Source organism: Rattus rattus, chromosome X, assembly GCF_011064425.1.
Source record: "Rattus rattus isolate New Zealand chromosome X, Rrattus_CSIRO_v1, whole genome shotgun sequence".
NCBI classification, from domain to species: Eukaryota; Metazoa; Chordata; class Mammalia; order Rodentia; family Muridae; genus Rattus; species Rattus rattus.
Genome location: NC_046172.1, coordinates 114404883 through 114425173, shown reverse-complemented (window position 1 = coordinate 114425173; position 20291 = coordinate 114404883). Strand labels below are relative to the sequence as shown.

The following is a 20291-nucleotide window of genomic DNA, read 5'->3' as shown; positions in this document are numbered from 1 at the left end:
CCCAGGACCTTGAATATGATGGGTAAGTACTCTATGATTAAGGCATGTTGTCAGAACTGTTTAAATCTTTTAAAGATTTCTAATTTTTATTAAATCACCCTTTTCATAGTCATACCTAATCAATCCAGGTGTGTCTCATTTTTTGACATTGAAATGCTGTTTTTGTCATCTGTAAAGTTTATCCTAAAATAATCACAGAATCTAGTTACAAAAAAACAAAACCAAAATCATCAAACAAACTGATCCTGGTTGAAATAAACTTAGGATTTTCTGTTGGATTCAAAGTTATCCTGGGCCACAGATGTTCCACAAGCAGGTGGGACTACCTGATTGATGCTTCCCAACATACAACAGTGTTGGTTTCTCTTTAACCAGTCATAAGTAGAAAATATCATGTTAAAATCACACTTTATGGAGGGACCCGTGGCTCCAGCTGCATATGTAGCAGAGGATGCCCTTGTCTAGCATCAGTGGGAGGAGAAGCCCTTGGTCCTGTGAAGACTCCATGACCCAGTGTAGGGGGATGCTAGGGTGTTGAGGTGGGAGTGGGTGGGGTAGTAGTATCTTCATAGAAACAGGGGAGGGGGGGGAAAGGGATAACATTTGAAATGTAAATACATAAAATGTCCAATTAAAAAAAGGGGTGAATGGTAAAAAAACAAAGTATGCATAAAGGGTTGGACAGACAGTTTAGTGGTGAAGAATATTTGTTCCTTTCCCAGAGAACACAAGTTTGGTTCCTAGCAACTACATGGGACAGCTCACAACAACTGGTAACTCCAGCTCCAGGAGATCTTGACGCCCTTTTCTGGCCTCTGTAGGCACCTGCATTCATATACATACCACACATATATACATAATTCTAAAAACTAATAAAAATTTAAATATTCATTTAATGCATTTAACATACCAGATAACATAGATTAGTGTAGCATGTTTTTAAGCCTGTTCAGAACACTTATAGAAGCCAAAAGTTGCTCGATATTTTCTAGCACAAGCTCTGGGTTCTCGGTAAGTGTTGAGTATCTCCTGGAATTTAGTGCATGCTGCATGAAAAGGAAAAGCAGTGGTTGTACATGTACTGAGAATGGCCATGTACAACAGGAAATTCAGATGGACCTTTTGTGGATATGAAGGGATGCTGAAAGCATAGCCAGAAGACATCACCTAGCAGCACAGTACAGTGTAGACTCAGCATGTCCTAGCTCCTCTCAGAGTTACATGGTTGACTGAGCTGTAGTTTGCCGTCACTGTCAAGCATCATGAGGGAGTGTGATAAGATATCCATCAACAGCCTAGGAAAAGATCAAAGGTCAAAGTTTGAAGTGTAACTTCCATCAAATCTATGATAAAGTCAGAAAGAAAGAAATTGAGCCATTGCAATTTATGGACTTTCAATGATTTTCAAAACTGTTATTAAATTTGAGGTCCAGGGCTGGAGAGATGGCCCAGAGGTTAAGAGCACTGTCTGCTCTTCCAGAGGTTCTGAGTTCAATTCCCAGCAACAACATGGTGGCTCACAACCATCTATAATGAGAGCTGATGCCCTCTTCTGGACTGCAGGTGTCCATGCAGATAGAATGCTGTATACATAATAAATAAATAAATTTTAAAAAACCTTTTAAAAAAATTTGAGGTTGGTTTTGGCTTACTTATAGAAGGTAGAGCATACAACTTCAGGAGACAAAAGTACTCAGCACTAGTAGGAGAGAAACCTATATTCCCACAGCAAAAACTTCAAGTATTTGTGAGGACATTTTAAGGAAAATACCATTCAGTCCAGCTGACTGGGCCAGTAGAAGTAGATCAACAGACCTGTTCTATTTCGTTTTCTGTTTCCATGATAAACACTGTAACTAAAAGCAGCCTGTGCAAAAAAAAAAGAGTTTATTTAACTTACAAGTTATAGTCCATTATCAAGAGAAGCTAAGGAGGGAACTCAAGGGAGGAGGAGAAACAGAGACCATAGAGGGATGCTACTCCCTAGTTTGCTCTCTGACTTATGTTCAACATGCTTTTGGTGGCAGTTTTGAATGAAAATGTCCTCCATTGGCTTGTATCTTTAAATACTTTGTTCCTAGTTTCTAGAACTATTTTTAGAAGGATTAGTAGGTGTGGCCTTGTTGGAAGGTGTGTATCACTGCAGGTGGGCTTTGAGCTTTCTAAAGCCCACACCAGACCTAGTTTCTCTCTCTGCCACGCTGTAGATATGAGCTCCTAGCTACTGCTCCAGTGCCATGTCTGCCTGTGTATTGCCTGCCGTGATGATTACGGACTCACCCTCTGAAACTGTAAGCCAGCTCCCCAATTAAATACTTTCTTTTATAAGTTGCCTTGGTTATGGTGTCTCTTCAGAGTAATAAAAAAGTATCTAAGACATTTTCTTATAAAGCCCACCTGCCTAGGAATGGCACTGCCCACAGTGGGGTGAACCTTTCTACATCAATTAATGATTAAGACTAATCCAACTGATGTATCCACAGGCCAATTTGATTGTGGCAGTTTCTCAGTAAAGTTCCCCTGCTTCCAGATGTGTGAACTGACAATAAAACTAACTAGGGTGAAAACTTGTATCCAGTTTACCTCTGGCCATACTTGATCATCATAGAGCTCTGCTTCTGAGCTTCTGAGTGAAATGCCCTAGTATTGTTAGCCATGTTCAAGCTCCCTACATGTGAAGGTTTAACTTTTGGGTTTTATTTTATAATGATTCTAGACTTCCGACACTGACATCTTGTGCATTTCCTCTGCTCATGAGGATGTGTGACCTCTGACTCACTCAAACAGAATGTAGCAGGGATGGTGGGAATATCACTTTCTCTCATCTTGAAAGCTGACTTTCTCTACTGCTTTCTCTGTGTGATTTGATGAAGCAAGCAGCCATGTTATGGGGGACTGTGTGACCAGGAAAGCAAAGTGACTTCTGGTTGCAGTCAATAAGGAACTGAGGTCTCCCATCTAGGAGACCACAGACACTGAATTGTCCTGATCACACTATGAAAACTTGCAACTCTCTACAAGACCATGGAACAGATGTCCTAGCTAAGCCTAGCACTGTGAGACAATAAATATGTGATGTGATGTATGTGTGTGTGTGTGTGTGTGTGTGTGTGTGTGTGTGTGTGTGTGTGTGTGTGTTTCTAGTATGCTAGAGTTTCATGTCAGGTGTCTATTCAATTACATATAGGGTGCTTGAGGATGTTTGACAGGATTCAGATTCAAAGTACTTCCAATTTATTGTTTGAAAAATGTTCTATCATTGAGCCTAGAGCTCACCAATTTGTCTAAGCCATTTGGTTAATGAGTTACAAGGATCTTCCTGTCTCCCAGTGCTGGGATTGCATGATACCTACTTTTTACATAGGTGTTGGTGTTCCAAACTCAGGTGTTTATGCTGGTCCAGCCAGAGCTTTATTGAATGAGTCGTATCCCAAACTCCTAAACTGCTTTTCTTTTGAGATAGAGTCTCACTATGTTGGCCAGGCTAGCTTAAAATGATTCTCCTTCCTCAAACCCCTGAGTGCCTGGGGCTACAGGTGTGTACCACTGTGCTCAGCTTAAGTTGAAAAGCTCTTTCAAGGACACCTTCTGGCTCAGAACATTGTCTTTTATTTTTAATCATCCATCAGGAGAAGACTGACTATTATACACACTGATAAAATGGGAAATAAGATGAGACAAACACTTCCTTTAAAACATATTCTAGAAACAAAAAGCATTTCTATTATTTTGTGTGAGGGAATCTTTTACCTGCGTGGTCTGAATCCAGAAGAAAGCATTGGATCCCCAAGGAATGGAACTATGAAGGTTAGTGAGCTCCATGTGGATGCTAAAGAGCAGACCTGGGTCCTGGGGAGGAGCAGTCAGTGCTCTTAACTGCTGAGCCATCTCTCCAGCCCCTCAAAAGAAGTATCTATAGGTTCTGTGAAATGCTGCCTTGGGTTTCCTTTAAAGTTAATTGGGAGTTGTGTGTGGTAGACAAGGGGTGAGGTTTGGAAGACTGGACAGGCTATAGATGAGGCTAGTTAAGTTATGTGTCAGTAATTATTGAAGTTGAATGAAATGAATATGGAAGGCCATTATATCATTCTTTCTAGTTCCTGTGCATGTTTGAAATTTTCCATAATAAAGCAAAACCAGTTTCTAAAAGGTCACATTGTTCTGTACTGTTATGTAAACAGTGAGAGTTTCAGAAGCCACTAAACTGTGAACTATTTTACACTCAAAATGTAATATAGAGATTCTTTTTTCAAATTTTATTATATATTTCTTTATTTACATTTCAAAGGTTATTCCCCTTCCCGGTTTCCTGCCCATAAGCCCCCTATCCCCTCCCCTACCACTCCCCCATACAGGCATTCCACCTTTACATCCCCCTTACTGCCCCCATATTCCCCTGCACTGGGGGTCCAACCTTGGCAGGACCAAGGGCTTCCCCTTCCACTGGTGCCCCAACAAGGCCATTCTCTGCTACATATGCAGCTGGAGCCATGGGTCAGTCCATGTATAGTCTTTGTGTAGTGGTTTAGTCCCTGGAAGCTCTGGTTGGTTGGCATTGTTGTTCATATGGGGTTGCAAACTCCTTCAACTCTTTCAATACTTCCTCTAATTACTCCCCAGGGGTCCTATTCTATAGAGATTCTTATTCTCAAGTTGAGTTGTGATTTTTTTTTTTTTTAGCAAATGCTGTTTTTATTTGCAAACTAGGATGTCGCCAGTTATCCATTTTTGAGGAAAACGGGTCTAAGACTGAAACCTTTTAAGTTTATTGTGGTTATCTAAAGTCTATGCCTTTAATGGACATATTGATTGACAATGACTTTGCACAGAAGATTTAAATAGAATAATTCACCAATATATGATTATATTGTAGATATTATGTATATATGTATACATACATATCCAGTAGCATACATAAAACTGGAAATACTGATACAAAAAGAGAAAACAAACCAATTTCTATAGAAAATTTCCAAGCTTAGGGGAAACCTAGAGGGAAAATTAAAATAGCTCAATATTCCTCAGAACTAGCACAGTCAATATAGCATGGACAAATGTATCTTTAATTTAGCAAGAAAGGTCCTTTTTGTCTTTAAAGCTACTTCATTCATTTGGGGCTGGAGAATTGACTCAGCAGTAAAGAGTACTTGCTGTTCTTTTAGAGGACTTTGGTTCACTTCCCAGCATCCATATGGTGGCTCACAGCTCTATAGGAGTCCAATTATAGGAGATCTGGCGCCCCCTTCTGGCCTTCACAGGCACACATGCAGTACACACACACACACACAAAATCATATACATAAAATAAAAATATAAATATAAACATAAATAAAATAAACAAAAACATACACATAAATTAAAAAATAAACAATCAAAAAATATACACATAAAATAAAAATAAATAAAAATTTTAAAGTACTTTTATTAAAGTGATTTAATTCAAAGCCAGACATGGTGGCATATGTCTATAATTCCAGCACTCACGACATTGAAGCAAGAGGATCACTGTGAGTTCAAGGTCAGCTTGGGCCACAGAATGAGACCTTGCCTCAAAACCATACATGGGCTCAATCATTCCACAAATATTAGTTAATATGAGTACTCTGACAGGCAGTGAATGTGTGGTTTGTAAGAAAGAAAGGAGAAAGTACTTAAATCCCAGCCTTCAGGGAGAACTCTTTGAAGCAAGGACTTAAGGAAAAGGCTTCTTCACACTGGACTGAAGTTGGCTTTTTAAGTCCAGAACTATTGGGAAGAAATAACATGAAAGAGAATGAAGGCAGCTCTGTATTCCATTTCAGGGTTTTGCAAGATATGCTCACTTGTATTTTCCCCAGGTTATTAAGAGGGTACATGAGTACACTCTCTAGATAAACGTGCTCTCTTCAAAGAAACCAATCTTGTCTGACTGGGTCTGCACAACCCTAACAGATGGAGAATTCTCAGGTAGCAACATTTCAAATGAAAGGATTGCCTAATCTGTTAAATCTAACTTACTTTTAAATTTGTAATAGCATCCAAATCAGAAGGGAGGTAATGTACTTATGATCCAGGGACCATGAGCTTACAATGATAATAAAGTTAAGTTTATGGAGATGTCAAAGTGAGCCCTACTCCAGAGAATTCTGGAAATGATGGTTAAAACAACATGCTATCCCTTGGGGCTTAATTTATTGGATTATTAGCTTGTAACAGCAGAAAACATCTGGAAAGCCCAGTACAGACACTTCAGTAAACAATTATGACCTTTTATATATTTTCTGGATCTGAGCCACTTTGCAGATCAGAGCTCAGCAGAAAATGAGATTAGGTTCCTAAGAGAAAGGCATCTCCTTTTTTTCTTCTGCAAATATGCTTCTGGCCATTTATTTGGGTAACATTTCACTGAATGAAGCGAATACATGAATAATTTAGGGGCCCATTGGAGATATATATATTCATAAGTGTTCATTAATGCCAAGTGTGTGAATGCGTGTAGATGGTTGTCATAAGAACATTGTGATTTGGTAGCAGGTTAATATCTGTGCAGTGGAGAAGTCTCTGTTATTAAGCACTACTGCCCCTGGCCAAGACAGTAAATCAGCACCTTCACGGGGCGTATGTGCACATCATGTTATCTTTAAGGGCACAAGAAATGTAGGAGTGGTGATTGGCATCATATCTCCATGGAATTTCCAAGCCTTATGTCTGCAAAAGCTAGAAAGATCCTGAATGGTGACTGTAGACTCCTATAAGATTGACCAATAGGCAAAACTGTAAATACAGACTATACTAGATGCTGTATCATTGTGAGAATAGATTAATATGGTTGTTCATCTATGTTGTGTGGACATTGATTTAGATTTGGTGGCTACTGCATACAACTTCAAATCTTAGGAGGTTGAGAAGTTCTGGGTTAGCTTAGGCTACATAAAGAGACGATGTCTCAATCAGTCAATTCTTGTGTGATAGTGCATGACTATAATCCCAGCCCCCAGGAGGCCAAGGCAGGAATATCAGTGCAATCTGAAAACCACCTGACTACATACTGAATTCACAGCCAGCTTGGCTATATAATGTAGACCTTGTCTCAAAAAAAAAGTAAATAGATGAATGAATGAATAATGATAGATAGATAGATAGATAGATAGATAGATAGATATTCTTGTTTATCATGCAGAAAGCCCTAGGTTCAATCCACAGCATCACATAAAACTAGGTGTGACTATGCACTTGGATACATTGGGTAGCCTGAGGAAGATCAGGAGTTCAATGTCCTTCTCAGCTATATACTGACTTGGAGGCTAGTCTGTGATACATGGGAAAAGAGGAAAGTTGCCACTTTTGTGGAATAGAATAGAGCATGTATTTAGTTTTGCCTCAAGGTTAGTCCTCCAGTCTATTTTCTTACTTCATCTGAAGAAGCCACTACTGTCGATATATGCTGTAAAATATATTAAACTATTACACTGATGATGTTCTGATGTCCCTCCAGGTGAGTAAAAGGGAGGTAGCATGCTACATTTTAGAGCACATATGTATGTACTTTGAGTATGGGAGATAAATTCCAAGAAAATTTAGAGGCTTAGGAGACTTATACAATTTTTAGCAGTCTAGTGGTCAGGGCCAAACTGGGGCATTCCCTCAAAAATGGTGAGAATTTTGCACATTGTACCTTTTGCTACAAATAACAGCATAAGGTGAGCTTCGTTGGGTTTCGGGGACAACACACTTCATTCGTATGAGCTCTGCTTCATCCCTTACACCAGGCAAAAAAAGAAAACTACAATGTCTAGGCCCAGAACTGTAGGGAGCTTTGCAGCAAGTCATGTTTAGGTGGAACTGTCATGAGCTGAGTTTTCTCAGAGCCACTGGATAGCAAAATAGGGTTGATCTATTAATACCCCACCAATAGATGAGAGGAAGCTGGTTAAAGATGAGCAAGAACAGATGGCTTGAGAAAACTACAAAACTATATAGCCTAGACCTTCATGACAGTGCACTACTGTTCTAACACTCTCCTTCCTTCCGCTCATGCCTATTGCTCCTGGGGATTGTGGTATGGACTGTTAGAAGATGGGAGACCTAACACTGTGGGAAGGTTAGAGCAGTATCAAAGCGCAATCTAAAAATGGACAGTGGCCACTGTCACCTTCCCTTCACTACTTCATCTCAAGGAGGTCATCAAGTCCTCACTCCTGGGGTACCTTGGATATGCAGGAAGAGACTGCTTTTATCTATGAAGCCACAAGGACACAGAGACAAACAGATAACTCTGCATCCTCAGCCACTTATTTACTGTCATCCCCATTTGCCTTCCAATTGCATTTCCCCACAACCGTTCACACTTCTTCCAACTTAAGCATAAAAATATATGGGCTTCCTTGTTTCTTGGCATCACTTTAGAAAGCTCTTGGGCCACATGAACCTTATATTAAATAAGTTTATATGCTTTCTCTTGTTGATATTTTTATTTGTCCCTGTTATTATAGGAACCTTAGCCATGAGCCTAGCTATGAGCTAGCAAAGAAATCTCCCTCTGGGGGCTTGAATATACATGGCCCATGGAAAGTGGCACTATTAAGAGGTGTGGCCTTGTTAGAATAGATGTGGCCTTGTTGGAGGAAGTGTGTCACTGTGCGTGTGGGCTTTGGGGGCTCCTAGTGCTCAAGCTCTGCCCAGTGTGGAAGAGTTTTCTGGGTGCCTTCAGATCAAGATGTAGCACTCTCAGCTCCTTCTCCAGTACAGTGGCTGCCTGGCTGCTGCCATGCTCCTGCCATGATGATAACAATAGACTGAACCTGTAAGCCAGCCTCAACTAAATATTGTCCTTATAAAAGTTGCCTTGGGGAGCTGGAGAGATGGCTCAGTGGTTAAGAGCACTGACTGCTCTTCCAGAGGTCCTAAGTTCAAATCCCAGCAACCACATGGTGGCTCACAACCATCTGTAATGAGATATGATGCCCTCCTCTGGTGTGTCTGAAGACAGCTACAATGTACTTAATATATAATAAATAAATCTTTTAAAAAAAGAAAAGAAAAAAGAGTTGCCTTGGTCATTGTCTGTTTACAGCAATGGAAACCCTAAGACACTCCCCAACACTGTACAGAGCCAGAGGACCTGGTCTCCAAAGCAGATGTGTCTGTTCCAGGCCTATACCAAGAGTCCTGCCTATGTTATAAGTGATGCCACTGCCAAGGGACCTTGAGTTCCTTGAGTCTCAGATCAAAAGAAGGGCCACCGACTGAGCAGGGGTACTTCCCCTTGGTTATCAGGAATGTGTGGCTGCTTTTCTACTAGTGGAAGAGGGAGAAATATAAGAAAATGTGTGTCATACTTGAGCCTAACTTGGCACTCTTAGGCTCAGTTATGATTATCAGTGGATCATCGCAGCAGCCCCAGCATGAGAAGAGAATAATGATCAGGTGGGTTGACTCCCTTCACAATGAGAGTTTGGGTCAGGCCAGCTAGGAAGCTAGCTAACAGAGCCGGCAGAGGGCAGTGACTATGGGCAAGCATGTCCTAAAATAAATAGAAGAGGCAGGGAAAGTTTTAATTGCATTTTTGAGATCAGTGTAAGAGTGGGGCCCGAGTTCCTCAGGAATCTCACTCACATGGGAGAGAGGCTTGAGGAATCCAGAAGGAGCAATGCATAAGTGCTCACCAAGCATGAACTTCAAGCAAGGGCTAGCTGCAGTGGTGGGTGACAAATCCACAGATAGATTGAACCCTCATTCACCTTCTTCTTTGCCTTATCTGGAGCAAGCCACTCAGTACCAACTCATATCCTTTCAGAAGCATCCTGCATCTTGTGGCTGAGTGATGCAGGACCATAAAGGCCCAGCCATCTCTACCTATGTCCTTGCTGGGGTAGCTGAGGCTCTGTTAGCCTCATGTACAAGTTTCCAGAATTCGCCATTTCTCTTGTTCAATCTTGCTTCCTCCATTTTTCATTCATGAGTGTTGACCCCTAAATGAACAGCTCTATCTTAATGTCTCCAACCAATGGACTCAACTAGGCAGAATGACACACGTCATGCTTCTCATAGTCTACGACCTCTGTGGCTCAAGCAGATGAATTAGAGCCCATTTACCTACAGCAGTTTATTTTATATTGGTGTGAGTGCTTTGCCTGCATGTACATATGTGCACCCCATGCATGACTTTGGAAGCCAAAAAAGGCACTGGACTCCCTGGAACTGAAGTTATGGCTGGTTGTGAACCACTATGTCTGTTCTGGGAACCTGAACCTGGGTGCTTTGCAAGAGCAACAATTATTTTTAACTACTGTTCCATCTCTATAGCTCCAGTGGTTTATTTATTAAACATATTTTATTATATAACCCAAGGGAATGTTTTTAAGATAACTCATGTTTATTAGGGAAAGGGGAGTCCTTATGCTTCATGTAGATATAGTTTTGTACTCATTACAATCACATAAAAGCATATCACATATTTTGAAAAGTTGATTATCTCCGAACCAGAAATGCCTTTCAGGCTCTCTGTTGACATAACTCACATTTATAAATGCCAAAAACAACTCTCCAGATTTTGATCTATTTCAATATATGAAGGAGAGATGTTGCTTTCGTACAATCTCAAATAAATTTGTAGATTTGAAAGAAAACATCATGCGATGTAATTGAAGTTGTTTTAATAAAAAGATCTGAGATATCGTTTTCAAGAATCACTTCAGAGGCGGCAGAGACGACACAGTGGTTTTGCATGCTTGCTGTTCCTGCAAATAAGCTCACTTCTCTTTCCAGGACCCCTGCCACTTAATTCACAATAGCCTGCAAGTCCAGTTCCAGGGGCTCCAATGCCGTTTTCTTACATCTTTGAGTACCAAAATTTACATGCATATACTCAAACCATGCACAGACACACACATAACTGAAAATAAAATAAAATCATAAAAAGTTAAAAGATGAAAGAAGATATTTTTTTTTTTTTTTTTTTTTTTGCAACTGAAAAACTAACCAGGAAGTCAAAGAGAGAAAGAGGGGAAATATGTAAAATCCTTTATATAATTAATTAACACATTCTTAGCAGCAAGGATCTTCATGGTATTGTTTTGCTTTGATTTTTTTTCTCAAAAACTAATTAGCTTTCAATGATAACACTTAAGAAGGAAAGATTCCAAGAGAAGAAAGTAAATATCATATGAAAAAAATAACGAATCATCTTGAATAGCAAAATATTGAGACCCCTAACACTACAATAAAAACTCACCAGAGACCTGGTTGGCTGTGGGTTTTGTTTTGTTTTGTTTTCTTCCAATGCTGGAACTAAACTTACAGAACTGTCAATTTGGCTTCATATTTCAGTTATCACAGTTCATTATCATAGAACAAAATGCTGTCTGCTTCATGTAGACTTAGTGAGTCATGCCCCCACCCCCATACACACATACACACTGTTCATCTCAGCCATTTATGAGATGGCTAACTCAAGTTATGTCCAGGTTACAGCATTAAAACAGTTTGTCTTTGAGAAAGAGAACCTTTAGGACGACTGAAATTGGCTCATGGAATTATATGTCTATATAATGAATATGACAGCCTGCTGGGTTTGAATCCTAGATCCACCACTTAGTAGTTGTGTAATATTGACTATGTCATTCATCATCTCCAAGCCCAGTTTCTTCATCTGAACGATAACCAGCAAGAGCATCCCACACAAGTCTGTCTCTATGGAATTGTGTGACACGCTGTTGTGTGTGAACTTTTTGTGAGAAAACGTAAACAAACAACTACTTACCAAGGTAGCAAACCAACAACAGAAAGAAAGAAATTATCCCACCCATGTGTAGCTTGGTGAACCAATGATTTTAATGGAGGTCGCTTATAATAGCATAGGTGAGCAGTTGGTTACTTATAGAACAGGGGTAACTTCTCGATGGTTATATCACTAAAGAAAAGGTCTTTGTCTCCTAGGAAGTATTAATGTTTTTAAATCCCTGGAGAAAATCGGGCCCTCATGAACTCTTCTGTTCCACGAGGGAAAGTTAATGGACCCAATCATGAACAGGTCTTTTGCAGGTAATCATGACTGCTCAGAGTTCTAAAGAACAACAGCCATTTCAAGTCAGGGACACTATCCTATAGCACGCATAATAAAAATTTGTAATTGGCTCTACCAATTTGTTCAAATGCAGCCAAAGGTCCTAGTGATATAAAGAGACTCCCTCAGTGTTTGTCCACTGTTGTGTACCTGGTTTACTGCCAATGGGCATGCTCTGAAAGGCAAAGGAAGTGTTTCAGCAATAACAGTACATTGGGAGAAACAGGTGTAAACTCAATGTACTAGTTATCCAAAAATGCAACATGAGGGAGGAAGGGTTTGTCTTACCATCAAGGGTAGGTACAATTTATCATGGCAGAGAAATTATGGTGTCAGAAGCAGGAAGCAGATCACATTACAACCACAGTCAGGAAGCAGAGAGAGATGAACGCCAGTGTGAAGATCACTTTCACTCATTTCTTCAGTCCAGGACTCCAGCCGATGAAATGATGGCACCCACATTCAGAATAGATTTCTTAGCACTTAATCTAATCTAGAACTGCCCTCACAGATAAGCCAAGAGATTTGTCTGCTAGGTGATTCTAGATCTTGTCAAGATGACAATATCAACTACCACGTCTAGTCTCCCAGGAAGTGACATGAGCCCAGGAAAATATAGTGAAAATCAAAAGACTGAATACAATTTGAGGGGTGTGTGTGTGTGTGTGTGTGTGTGTGTGTGTGTGTGTGTGTAGAGATAGAGACAGAAAGAGGCAGACAGAGAAGACTTAGAACACCTCAACTGTAGTTTTGACTTCCGAAGCAGTAGACATGCTATTGATATTCAGTACGGGAATGAGGGTGCATGTACATAGTACATGTCTAGTTAAAGTGTTAGTATCTTTTACATGCAAATAAGAAGACAATGATTTATTCTGGTCTGAATGCAGTCTAGTAGTAGGTCCCCAGCTGCAAAGCTCCTATTTCCAAGGGTAAACAGAAAATACTGTAATCACCTCTCTTGCTTCTATTTTATTCCCTCAGATGGGTTTTTCATACTGGAGAACCAAAGCAGAGGTTTCTTCCTCTTTCTGGTACTCTGCTTACTAGGACTGGAGTTAACCTTGTACAGCCTTCACTAGGGGCTGGGTACGTTCTGACTCTAGAAAGTTCCAGCAGAACTTGAAGTCAGAGAGGCCATCCAGCAGAGTCATTACTCTGGATTAAGGCTTCATGTAGTAACAAACTCAAAATATCCTCCCTGTCACTTGATCCACCTTTGCAAACATATACTATTGATGCCCACATAATGAATGATACTCTCCAGAGAATACAATTGGAGGAAACATAAGTATACCAAGGAGAGAGATGCTTGGCCAGCTCTCCATTGTCAGTTAATATCACAGTGCTAAGAACAAAGGGGACTTGTACTGTTTCTTTGTGATCTCTGCTTATCCTCCCAGGAAGACTATTGATCCTATCTTATAGGATGAGCAGCCCCAGTTGCCATGTTCACACAGGGAGTAATTGACTAATGTATGCCTGCACATTCAGAGTCTGGTGCTTCTTTGGAGAGCGGCACAAATGTGGTGCTTCTCTTTTAGACCTGTCTTTGAAGATGGACTGTTCACAGTGAAGTTTGCTTGATACTATGACTGATGTTTCTTAAGCATATTGTTTGCAAAACAAAGGAGTGGCTGCCAAAGGTCTGCTCATATATGCATAGTTATTTTTCTTCCTTTCTCATCTGGAGCCCAGGGTTTACATCCCAAGAACACCATACTTTGATCTGGCCAAAAAGGAGCAGGAGTTGGAAGTCACAGTAGGTTTCGAGGGTAGGCGCTTAAATGGGACTTAAAAACTCAGCAGTACACAACACGCAAGACCTATTAATTCACTGCTGGGCAGAGTACTCTTTGAGACAAAATAAACCTCCTATATTCTCTTTCAGAAGTGCCCCACGGGTGAGTCCTTATTGCCACCTCTTTAATGAACTCATTCCTAGCCTCAGGACCGGAACTCATCTACCCTCCTTATATTCTAACTGCACTCTACACTAACATCACTACTACAGCTCTAAGCACTTTGTTTCTGAAGTCAGAGAGACCGGTTTTATTCATAAATCCTTTGATTCCCATGTCCACTTCTAGCATATTTCATATTTCACTATCTCTGTAACTACACCGATTGAGAAATATGACAGTATTTCAAAAGTATTGACAAGTGTACTGTGACATACTGTTAATTGGAAGATGTATCCTAAATTCAGGAAAGTTGAATGGCTTTTAAGCTTTGTATTAGCAGATAGGAAGTATGGAAGCTGCAACAAAGGCTCAGTGGTCTGAGTTTGGAGCCAAGTGCCCAACCAAAAGCTGGCCATGACAGTGCATTCTTGTAAGCATGTGCTGACAGTAGGAACCCAGAGCTCAGTGGCCATTTAGACTAGTCAATTGAGGAGCACCCCATTCAGTGGGGGACTCTGTCTCAAAACAAATGAAGTAGAGCTGAGAATGGTGGTGCACACTTTTAATCCCAGCACTTGGGAAGCACAGGCAGGTGGATCTCTGTGGGTTTGAGGCCGCCCTGGTCTACAGAGCGAGTTCCAGAACAGCCAAGGCTACACAGGGAACCCCGATCTCCAAAACCAAACCAAACAACTTAAAGTTTGCAACATTACTAGGAATAGAGTCTGAGAAAAAGGTGGAGAGTGATGTTGGCCTGTGGCCTCCACATGCATGCCCACACATATGTATACATACCACATATGATAAAGCCTCAGCAAAATTTAGAGAAAGTGGAGCCTATGGTGAAAGGCATTCCAATAATAGTAACCACCCAGGCTTCTTGAGGGAAGAATTAAGGGCTTGGTGGTACTTTGTGGGTCTTTGTACTGATTTAAAATTCTTCACTTAACAAATTAAAGGGATGAGTAATCTAATGTGCCATCCCCATTTAAAAATACTTGTATAGTTCACCTTCAATCAATCAGAAATTATTATGATAAACTATTCTATTCAACTTTGGGAGACTCATAAAATCTAAGAAGCAAGGTAATTAGAGACATGGGTGGGTTCAGAAAATGTGTGCCTATCTGGACTTTTATTTTTTTTTTTTATGACAAATCAACTGTTATTTCTGCCTGTACACGAACAGGAACATTTAATTTCCTAGCTTTCCCCTAGCCTTTTTCAGCCCTGTTTTTATTTTAATGATGATTCCATTTTAGCTTTAAACTATCAGCTCAGTGACCTTGGATTCTTTTTCCTTGGCTCTCTGGAACAGGTAATGGAACCGGTAATGGAACCCGTAATGGAACAGGTAATGAATGGGTTATTACTCATTGTCTACTTGGTTAGTCCCTGGACCTAGGCTTTCCACAGAGCCTTTAAATATGGCAAGCCTTTCTGAATCTCAGCATCTGAGGTAGTCTCAGCAGAAATTTATATTTCAGGACCATCCTGGATATACATTTTTCTGACCCCAAAGCTGGGCTAAGCCAAGTAGCTATCTTCTCTAGACCTCTATCTACTACATTCTTTCCTACTCCCTCAAGTGCATAGACATACTCATGAAAAGTAAAATGAACTTGCTGCAAGCATGATATGTATGACTGATGAACCGACGTCCTCCTGACTTTATCAAAAACAGAGGTGGGGACTGGAAAATTCGTTTGTTTATGCAGAGAACCTGAGTTCAACTCCAAGCTCCCATTTGGTGGCTCACAACCATCCATGACTCCAGTTCCTGGGGATCCAATGCCTTCTTCTGATGTCCTCGGGCATCAGGCACACGGTTGGTACACAGACAAACAAGCACACACACACACACACACACACACCATCTTTTTAAAAACCAGAAATCAGAAGACTGAGGACGTGGCTCCTTTGGTCCGTGGTTATCAAGCATGCACCAAGGCCTGCATTCCGTCCTCCGCATTCCTATTATCCCGGCCCATGAGAGATGAAGGTACGGTAATCAGAAGTTCAAGGCCATCCTAGGCTATATATTAAGATCAAAGCCAGCCAGGAATATGAGAGATCTTGTGTGAAAAACAAAACAAAATGGAATTAGGTCCAGGTTTGGTGGCAAACATTTGTAATCCTAGCAATTGGAAGGATAAGATATGAGGATTTGGAGTTTTCCATCAGCAAGGGCTAAACATTGCGGCCCTATTTCAACATTATCCTAGCAGAAATAAGACCCTGGGTTTGATTCCCAACACTACACACAGAAAAACAGAATTGTATCAAGTGACTGAGCTTGGTGGTTAGAGCACTATGTGACAGCTCAGCTTTCTGTCGTTAAGGAATGAGTGCCTTTGTGAGGCAAACACAAATGAACAACAGTTCTAGCTCAGTGCTGCAAGCAAGGCAAGGACGGAGCTTAGACAGCTCCTGGCTGAACTTCAGAAGAACTGTGTAAAAAAAAAAACGCCCCTTGCTAGCCAACGTAAGAAAAGGCAAGAGCCGTGGTCGACAGAGGCCTGGCTTCTAGCAAAGGTCAGAACAATGACTCTAGATCATCTGGTAATCTCTGGGAACTGTGTCCAAGTCTGAGGAGAGAGCAGGAGGAAATCAGCAGCAGAGATTGTGTTCCCGAGATGTTTACATGTGCCTAATTAAGGTTAGACCCCAAAGAAAGCAGATACATTTTTACCCTATTGAGTTTGACCCAGCAGCTAAAAGACTCACAGGCATGTGTGAATGTTTGTTTGTTTGTTCGTTTGTTTCAAGAATCGAAGGCATATACATGTAAACAACATTTTTATTGTTCACATTGATTACCACAGATAGGAGAACATTGATGTGCCAAGGACATGGCTAACAAGATCACACAGGGCTGCTGACTCAGATTCATCTATGATCTAGTGAATCAGATCGGGTGTTTTTATTGTTGTTTTGTTTAAATATAAGTATATTCCGTATAAAAGAGATTTTAGAAGCTTTCATTCAGAGTCTCACAATGACTTCAGGAAGAGAAACAAATGCTTTGATGTCAACATCTGCATAAATTGTAGATGTTCTGATTCACCAGAAGTAGAGATTACAAGCTTTCAAATACATTTTAGCAGTACACAAATATATAGAGATATAGTACGATAAACATTGATTTGGCTCAATAGCGTTCCCATTGAAAGGCTTTTGTTTTTTAAGTTTAAAAAACATTCCCAGTAAAGTGGTCAGCAGTATTTGATGGCCTTACCATTGAAGCAACGTGTCTTCCAAGCAACTGTAGAGCTCTGCTGTTCTTCGCCCTCAGGGTCTTCTCGACTCTCAGCTCATTCTTGATGGCACCCAGCTCCAAGCGGATCTTTTCCATCTCCAGCTCGTAAAACAATTTCATTTCTTCTCTGAGGAGCGCGGTATTTAGCTCTGTTTGATGCTTCAGTTTCCTGACATCGTCTTTCAAGTTCCTGTTCTCCAGAGTCAACCTGTACATGACTTCTTTGGCTTGCTGGAGCTCTTCAGTTAAGTTTTTTACGTTTGTCGCTTTTTCAGACAGGTCGTTTTTCAAAGCTTGCAGTTCCCGGTCTTTCTTGGAAGCAGCTACCCCTGGTTCTTGAAAATTGACAGCTTTCATTGAGGCTTCTTTTCGAGAGTTCAAAAATTCTTTTTCGGCATTTTCAAAGTCCTGTTCTATCTCCCGGCATTTCAGGCTAAGTTCTCCCAGCTCTTCATTCAGAAGGTGCAGGCGGAGTTTTGGAGGCATCGCTTCGGTCCCTTTCTTCCTGGTGCCTTGCGTGGCAGCCGGCAATTCCTTCTTACTCCACGCAGAGGCGCTCTCCCTTCTGTAAGAACTTTCCTTCGTTGCTTCATCTGAATCAAGCAAGTCCCAGGAGGCAACATTGGTATTTGCTTCATTCTTCGATATGTTCATCCTTCTCTCTCTTAAATTTGGATCTTGTTCTCTTTCTACTCTCTGGGGAGAATAATCTTTCCTCTTAAATTTATTTCCTTCTTGATTGTTCCTCATGGAAAAGTTAGAAATTCTCTCCATCATCTTGGGTTTGTCTGCAGCTGGCTGTTCAGAGAAAGACTGAGGCGACGCAGCGTCTTCCTGAAAATCATGCTCATTTACAAAAGGAGTGAACGTATTGTCTTTCCATTGCTTTCTTCTAGCATCCATTTTCTCGGGCACCTGTTTGGTATCCTGAAAAACAAAATTTAAAACCAAGCAAATGATCTCCATGGATAGTACATGGGTAGTAGAAAGAACCAAGAGTGCTGATTTGCCCCCGGCAGCGGCCTAAACGTGTGAGGGTCAGCTCTGTTCAAACTAACTTGGACCTCCTGTTCCTTGTTTATATATGAAAAGGGCTAACATAGCTAAATTCAACAAACACCTGCACCTCTAAAATTCTTCCAACCCACAAAATAGAATGAGTAAGTGAGCACATATATTATTCTTTGCAGACAGTCCTATGAGAAGGCAACTGTATGCACAGAAAACACAGTGCTCTTAGTAATAAAAAGGTTCTTTTGGAATGGCAAGGCAAATATTGTTAAAATGCCTTTCCTTGAATATGTCTGACACCTTTTTTCTAGTTTTCTCAGATAGAAGTACTGTTTGTTCATTCTTTAAAGTGACCGAAACTTCAAGGCTTAATGCGACGTGAGCTACTTCTGGTAAAGTGTACCAGGCAGACTTCCTTATGACTAACTCTGCCAAATGCCCTTCTGCAGGAATTTCTGCTATTCCAGTCCGAGGCTTCGTCTTTAGGAAGGATTGCCAAGTGTACGGCACTGTCTCTGTTTTGAGAGCAATTTTATAGTGAGATGTCATGTCAACAGTTGAAAATATTAATGCTATTAAAAGTGTTTTTCTTATTCAGACTCTAAGTATAGGAATTTTACAGGGCAGTTCCTGTTGGTGTGTAGCACACGTTTCAGCGTTCCAGCACTAGGGAAAGGTGGAGGCAGGAGGATCAGGAGTTCAAGGACAGTCTTGGCCTACTATCAATGGAGTTTGAGAACAGCCTGGCCTTCATGAGACACTCCTCCACCCCTCAAACAACAAACAAGTCAAAAAAAAAAAAGTAGCTAATCATGGCTGGATTGTACCTCAGTGACAGGGTGTTTATTTACTGTGTAAGAAATCCTGGTTTCCATTCCCAGACCTTAATGACAAACTCAAACAAGAAGTCCATGGTGCACATTTGCCACAATCATGGTTTTTTTTCTCTAGAAATGGTCTTTTCTGACTTTTGAAACAAATTATTTTAGTCGCAGTTCAGAACAGTCTAGGTCACGCCTGTCCTGGGAAGAAACGATAGTCATAATCCTGGCTTCTCTCCCTTTTAGAAACAGAACACAAGCGAGTCAAGGTAGCCACAACAACCATCAGGGGAAGGAGCTGATGCAGGAGCAGAGAGTGGCATGAAATTGTGAGCCACGTCTCTTCAGAAACCAAATTTTATCAGAGAATTCTCTTAAGAAAAAAAAATTTTAAGCTTGTAATGATAACAAGGACAGAGAGATGATTGACAGACTGACTTTACCTAATTCTGGATGAAAACATTGGTGGGATTGAAGGAGGCCACTCACCTTATACCTTGACACTAGAAGTGAAACATCTAAGAGAAACTTCTGGGTACAGATCGAAGTTACCGTAGAAAACTCCTCATCAACAATTTTAATGTTGCTCCTTGGGTGCATACACACCCATACTTTTTTTCATCTTTACTCTATGTTTCTTCCCTGTACTTTTGGAGAATTTCCTAAGTGTCTCTAAGGCTGTCGAATTTAATGAATCCTAGAAATCCAGTACTTTATCTGAGAACCTGGAGGAGGCTCCGAGAAATGGAGCAACTTGAGCAAGGCCACGCACGTAGCCTTTAGTGCTAAAACTGAGACCCTGTCTCCCAGGTCATTGCTTGTTCTGAAAACCCCCTTTCTTCATCTGCTAGGAGTCATTCCACAAGACAGAAAGAAGGGATTCCATTGTCTGCAGAGCTTAGGTTATCCTTTAAGGAGCCACAAGAGGAGAGAGAAAAGCTGAATGGGGGAGGGGAGGAAAGAAAGAAAGGTCTGAAAGGCTCCCTGGCATTCCTCTCTCCAGGCTCCCACAGGCGGGGTCAGGGGTCTCCGAGATGCTCCCTTTTCTCTTTCATTGGTAAGACAGCCTTTAAGAACTTGTTCCCACATTTAGTTAGAGCGTGGCAAACCTCCAAGTAGGGCTGAACGCTGTTAGTAGCACCTTCTTCTGCTTTTACTACACAACAGGCAGGGCATGAGGATTTGGAGCAAGGACAAGGAATGTGTTTTAAAAAATGACACCCCTCCATGTTGGCCTGGCAGCCATTTTTCCT

The 20291-nt window shown here is 40.9% G+C and overlaps 1 protein-coding gene across 1 annotated transcript; it reads right to left on the bottom strand.

Annotated features, from left to right (window-relative positions):
• Positions 1-16727: 16727 nt before the first annotated feature.
• On the bottom strand, positions 16728-18122 carry Ccdc160 (coiled-coil domain containing 160). The gene has a single exon (XM_032889994.1). It carries the CDS (start codon positions 18107-18109, stop codon positions 17138-17140), a length of 972 nt encoding a protein of 323 aa, XP_032745885.1. The 5' UTR covers positions 18110-18122; the 3' UTR covers positions 16728-17137.
• Positions 18123-20291: the final 2169 nt, after the last annotated feature.